The sequence below is a fragment of the Rhincodon typus genome, chromosome 1, assembly GCF_021869965.1.
Source record: "Rhincodon typus isolate 14 chromosome 1, sRhiTyp1.1, whole genome shotgun sequence".
Taxonomy (NCBI): domain Eukaryota; kingdom Metazoa; phylum Chordata; class Chondrichthyes; order Orectolobiformes; family Rhincodontidae; genus Rhincodon; species Rhincodon typus.
The window spans coordinates 59649817-59655912 of NC_063332.1; the positions used below are offsets into that span (position 1 = coordinate 59649817).

The 6096-nt window shown below is 40.4% G+C and overlaps 1 protein-coding gene across 1 annotated transcript; it reads right to left on the reverse strand.

Annotated features, from left to right (window-relative positions):
• Positions 1-1262: 1262 nt before the first annotated feature.
• Positions 1263-5855, reverse strand: esm1 (endothelial cell-specific molecule 1). The gene is made up of 3 exons (XM_020517596.2): positions 5047-5855; positions 3269-3424; positions 1263-2982 (listed from the first exon to the last, which is right to left on the reverse strand). Exons 1-3 carry the CDS (start codon positions 5351-5353, stop codon positions 2879-2881), a joined length of 567 nt encoding a protein of 188 aa, XP_020373185.1. The 5' UTR covers positions 5354-5855; the 3' UTR covers positions 1263-2878.
• Between the last annotated feature and the right edge of the window lie 241 nt (positions 5856-6096).

Consider the following 6096-nt stretch of genomic DNA (forward strand, 5'->3'; position numbering starts at 1 on the left):
TAATATTGTCATTCTGGTTCAAATTCCACAGTTGGGCCAATATTTGTGCTTCCACATCTGGGAAGAAGGAAGGAGCATAAATGATGGAGCCTGCAGTGTACCAACATTATTTGTTTCTCTGAATGCATGCATTTCAAATAGGACAAGACAAAGATTGCAGTGATCAGCACACATCTGACACTGTTTGCTAGTAGAAAGATTACCACACTTCAGAATGACATTAATTGGGAAATTGTTTGGAGTCATTCAAACCTGGGAATAGTCTATAAACAGTTTATGAGCACATTTGTGATTTACTTTGCCATTTGAAAGTAAGAAATCAAAGCAGGAATACGTCATTTGGCCCCTCAACTCCTCTGTAACTCAATCATGGCTAGATTCCGAGCAAAAATTTTTTGTCTCTTACATAGGATGGTTATTTTTAAAATGAACTGTTTTTTAAAAAAATATTGGTACCAAAGTTGAGGACTCCCAATTAAAAACAATAAAAACATTATATAAAGTGGAATGTTTATTGCCAAATGTGGAAATTAGATGGAATTGATTTAGAGTAGTTTGGCTTACACTTCTGGGGGGAAATTTTAAGTAGCTGTCATTTCTTTATTCAGAAATTAATTTGATTTCTAACCACACCCCTCTTCACCCATTCATTCAATTCAAATCTTCATGTTTCAATGGGGATGGTGACAGCCTTCAGACTGAAAAGACAATGGTTTGCATCAGCTCTGTGCTGCTATGGCTCAGGAGCCCCACTGTGGGATGGCAGTCTGCTGCAGACAAAGACTTTGCACTGATAAAGGTGCATGATTCACTGGCCTGTTTTCTCTGAGAAGGTGCATGATTCACTGACCTGTTGTCAGTGTCATAATCTGCTGTTAACTCTGCTATAAGGACACCAAGAAGTATGTATGCAAGAGGTCATGATCCAGATCACCAGCACATACAGATGTCTTTGGGTATGGAATTGTGTATTAAACATTTAATATTGTCTATTATCATCTATGGTAAAAATCAGTAACTGATTTGTGTAGCTTCTAAATCAAATTATCCTCTGTATTTTTAGTTGCTTCTCTTAGTAAAGTGAATTTGTTAGAAATTATGCTAACTGATTTGTAACTTCAAACCATGGAGATTAGTTTGATAATTGGCATTAAGGATAAGAAAATACAGCCAGGCTGACTCAAAACCAAAGGAAACTGTCACCCTCAAAACAAGAAGGAAGTATCAAAACAACAGCACTGTTGAAATATAAGACAAAGTGCTTCTTAAAAAGTGTTTTATTTCTATTTTCCATGCCCTTTCAGGATGGATTTGAATTTATTCACATTTTTTTCTACATAAAATACATACAACACAATATATTCAGCTCTTTTGAGAGATAGTTACATTTTTCAGAAAACAAGTTTAGAAAATAAAAAGGCACCACTTTTCATTGGGCATTTAACATTGAAAAGATGGTTAGCATTTTAGTGGAATTTCTTCAGGACATGTTCCCATCTGAAAAAAAACATACAATCTTTGACTTTCAAGTATTCAAAGACATACTGTGCATTTTCATCTTTACCTATTCATTTAGTAAAGATAATTGTGGCTTCCCTACACACCTATGCTAGATTTGACAATATATACATAGTGAAGCACAAAAAGGAATTCAAATGTTTGTTCTCTATATTAAGGAACATGGATTACACCAACAACTAGTAATACCTAATGTTTTACTATATATACACGTTACTTATGAAAGATCTATCTAGTTTTACAATATTTTAACAGTAAAAATCAATATTCTTTGTTAATTGATGAATGGTCTGGAGGTTGGAACAATTTTTGTCTGATTAAAACAGTTAACTACAGATTATGAAATGCAGAAGATAGCAATGCATTATAAAAGGAACAAAGTTGACCATTGTCAGCAATTTAACATAAATATTGTGGGTTTATTTTGAGGCAAAGCTGTTTTATATTAATTACCAATTTGCATGCACAATGATTTTTTTTAATGGAGACACTAAGGCTAAGGTTTGTAGATTGGGACACTATCTTAAATTGAAAGAACAAATTGAAATAAGACAAGTAGTAACAATTAGGCAATAACAAACTTGTAGTTTAGAAAACTGGGATTCCAGATGGGAAAAGAGTTGAGGAAAATTAGGATACAGCAATCTTGAGGTCCTGAAAATGGATGTGGCATAGTATGAGGAGGCTTCAATACAACACAATGGGGTGCTTGGAAACAGAGAAAATATGCATACTATTAAAAACAACTTAGATTAAACAAGCACAGTAAGTTTTAAGAGGGGTTGATTACAGAGGTATGGGTGAAATAATAAACAATAACGGTGTAATAGGAGAGCAAAATACATTTTGAGTGACAAGTGAGAGACTCCCTGTTCAACGCCTAAGTTTTCCCCAAATTATGCTCAGAAATGGAGTCATGGTGCTGTGGGTGCTTTCCTGAATGTGTCAGTATTTAAGTCAGGCTTGGCTTCCATTGAATTTTAACACAGAAGTCAAAATTCTTAAAAACTACTTCTGCAACGGAGAATAAACGGGACAGATCCATGCTCTGAAACCTTATCCACTAGGATCTGAGGCGTGATACGAGGTGGCGCCTCTCGGTTTGCACTGTCCTATCTTTCCTATTGTCCGGCTGATGTTTGCATGGGATTTTCCAAAAGCAACCATTGAAGGCAAGACAAAATATCTTAAGGCACTTTCTACAAAATATAATAAGTCAAGAATGTCAATTCTAAACAAAATAGTGCTTCTGTACAAACAACATTTTGGAGTCCACAAAGGCGCGTGTTTAAATACGACATCGAATAATTGCATTATAAAGTAAGTTCCAAAACAGCTCATTTCAGATAGAAATCTGGCATCAGCGAGGGGTTTGTCGTTCCTCTACGGTGGAGCTATTTGTTTCGTCCTTGAGGACATTCTGCTTCAGGTCATCATTGGTGTGTCCCGATCCTTGCTCGATTTCTGTTTAAAAAGCGAGTGAAGTTCAAAGCAAATTTATTCGCTTGCGACATGTACTCAAAACCTTTAACACGAACAACGGAGAGACAGCATTCAATATTTCACTTTTCAAGTTGCGCATTATTTCTATCTGTGTGCACATGATTTAGGGGGATTATTTTTTTCCCTGGACAATATTTATATTTCCCTAACCCTCGCAAAATGTTTAAGATTCAAATTTATATTGGGAGAATTCCGAGGGAATCGTTGCAAACAGAAAGCATTGCTGTTTTGTGCCGCGGTGGATTACCTGGTAGAGATGCAGACTCCCTCCGGTTTCCAGGTTTTGTTTCAGGGATTTGAAAAAACGGGAACTTCGTGCATTCTCCAGTCTCTCTGTTACAGATCCCAAATGGGCACTGACATTTCTTCCTGCACTCCAGTCCATAGGTTCCAAAGGGGCAATCTGAAAGAGCAAATCCCGATTAGGGAAGCGTGGTCAGCTGATTTAAACTGGACTTCAACTTAAGCCTTAAATAACATTATGGTATTGTCCCTATCTGAGCCAGAAGGCCTGGGTTCAAGCTCCATCTGCTCCAGAGGTTGATTCAAAATATCTGCCACATAATGAGTTTGTACATCGTGCCCCAACTTATTTTACAATCAGCAGCTTATTCCAGTAGCCCTGCAATTCGCTTCACAGTCCCACGTTATACAGATACCTGAACACACCCAGAACCTGACAGGTGTTAGCAAGCTGCATGGGTGCTCTATAAAATGGACCGCTACCTGATAATCCCCATGAGAACGGAAATTCTGATTCTGAAATGTCACTCAGTTCCAAATGAAGAATCCAGTTGCTAGACTAAGCCTGACTCCCTTACATCGATCAGCTACATCTCTCAGACAGATACATCGGGGGATCCGGGACAGTGAGATCGGCCCTCGTCTATGATGTGGAGGTGCCGGTGTTGGAATGGGGTGGAAAAGGTCAGAAGTCACAACAGCTTTGTCAGGAGCGTTCCTAAAGCTTGTGATTTCAAATAAACCTCTTGGAGTATGACCTGGTGTCGTCTGGCTTCTGACCTCGCCTTAGAGGAGATGAAGGAGGAATCTACAGAAGAGGGCAGTCTGGTAGGCCTGTGATTGCGGTCTAAACAGTGAGAGCACTTTCAGACTTTGGTGTTCCATTACAGACATTGGCAGTGAGCAGACTGACGCCTGTTGTCACCAAGCAGCGACTACGCTGCTATTTGCATGATCCATAGATAGGGACCTACACAAGCGTCTGGACTTCTCCTGATCCAACTGCAGTATGCATGCTCAAAAGCAGATTCAGTTATTGCCAAAAAGGTTGGAGTGGGCGATACAGCTCCAATATTATTTTTCAATAACATGACAGGCTGCAAACTGAGAATGATATGGCACTACGTGAGTTGCGCGCATCATGACCATTCCAACATCTACAATGTCGGAATGCAAATCTGGAAAAGTCAATTCCGAGACATCTCTTTTCCCTTATGAAAGTCACACTTTTCCTGTCTGGACAATACCCCATTATTTTAAGTCCAAAAAAAAAACTTAGTGCAGTTTGATAGGGAGCCGCCCCTCAGTGTACACGGGTAAACTGCTGGGCTGACCAGAAGAGACAAATTTTCTAAACTGAAGAACTGCAGATGCTGTCAATCAGAAACAAAACCAGAAACAACTGGAGTAACTCAGCAGCTCTGGCAGCGTCTGTGCAGAGAAATCAGAGTTAACGTTTCAGGTCCAGTGACCTTTCTTCAGAGATACATTTTTTTTTGTTTGCATCCTAATTCTAATTCTTAGGCCATTGATTTGCAAAAAGAACACCTCACATAAGAGCAAGTGAAATGCTTGTTAGCTTCAGTTCACTACCTAGCAGAGCTTTAAAATCGTTTTACAAGTGTACCAACCTTTTAACCTCCAAATTCTGGTAAAAAGACACCCATTGCTTAAACTGAAACACACACACGGAAAATGCTCAAATTGCTGACAGCTGAACCATCACGGGGAGGGTGGGATTAGTACATTTCACTTCCCCCGCCTCCTGTGGTGCGCATTTACCTCTGCATATGCCATATTCATCCCCGAAATCGTCTTCTTCGCTGTTAAAATGGCACCGTAAACCAGGTCCGCATTTAACCCCATCCATTCCGGCCACAGTGCGGTAACACACCTCTCCCCTGGCGGCTGCACAGACCTTGCAGCAGCCGCAGTCATCCAGCACAGTCCTTTTACAGCCCGCCGTCCCGGGACACGCGGCGGTCCGTTCACACGGGTACGAACAGTCAACGGCATATTTCAAGGTGAAGCCTTTCACAGTGAGCCCAGTGAAAATGAGCAATAAACAAGCGGCACTGGCCCTAGGCATCTTTCCAGAGTTGTGGCTGTGCTGACCCTCTGCGCTGAGCTGCAGCGCACTGCCTTTTATCAGGCGTGTGCCCACATGTTTTTCCACCGGCTCCGTTTCCTAAATCCGGTGTTGTTGTCTTCTGGCCAGCTTGTGTTGTAGGTTTCCAAATCCGGGCTGGAAGTAGATGGGATTAAACATGTTGAACAGGGTTGCCATCCAGGAATTGAAACGATGCGTTGACGTAAGATGTTATGTTTAGATGTTTTGTAAAGATTTTCAGCTTCGAGCTCTCACGTATTCGTCAAATGTTCAAGGACGCGAAGAACAACAAACAAACAGCAAATTCCTCCTAATCTCTGGGGTTGTATGTGGGCCACTCGAGTGGGCACTGCAGCTTCTGGCACCATTTCAGTTTCTCACGTCTCAGGAATGTTCAGACACGTGTGTCCCCAAGCTGATTTCCTAACGAATGAAATGCACGCTTGCATTATTAACTTTTGGTCCTGTAAGCCAACACTTGAAAAGGATTTTCACTTTATAAAATCTGCATCCAAGCAGTAACGGCTGCGAATGCTGATCTTTCGGTAACGAAAACGTGCAGATTGACAAGGATGGTCAAATCAGTAAAATTGGATTAGGCTTTTATTGGAGGGTCGTCCAATTCTGTATTTCAGCTTCTCAGATTATAATTGCTTCAAGTCTTCTTGTATGCTAATCTGTCTCAACTGTTTACTTGCACCTTACTGCTGCACTTGTGTGTC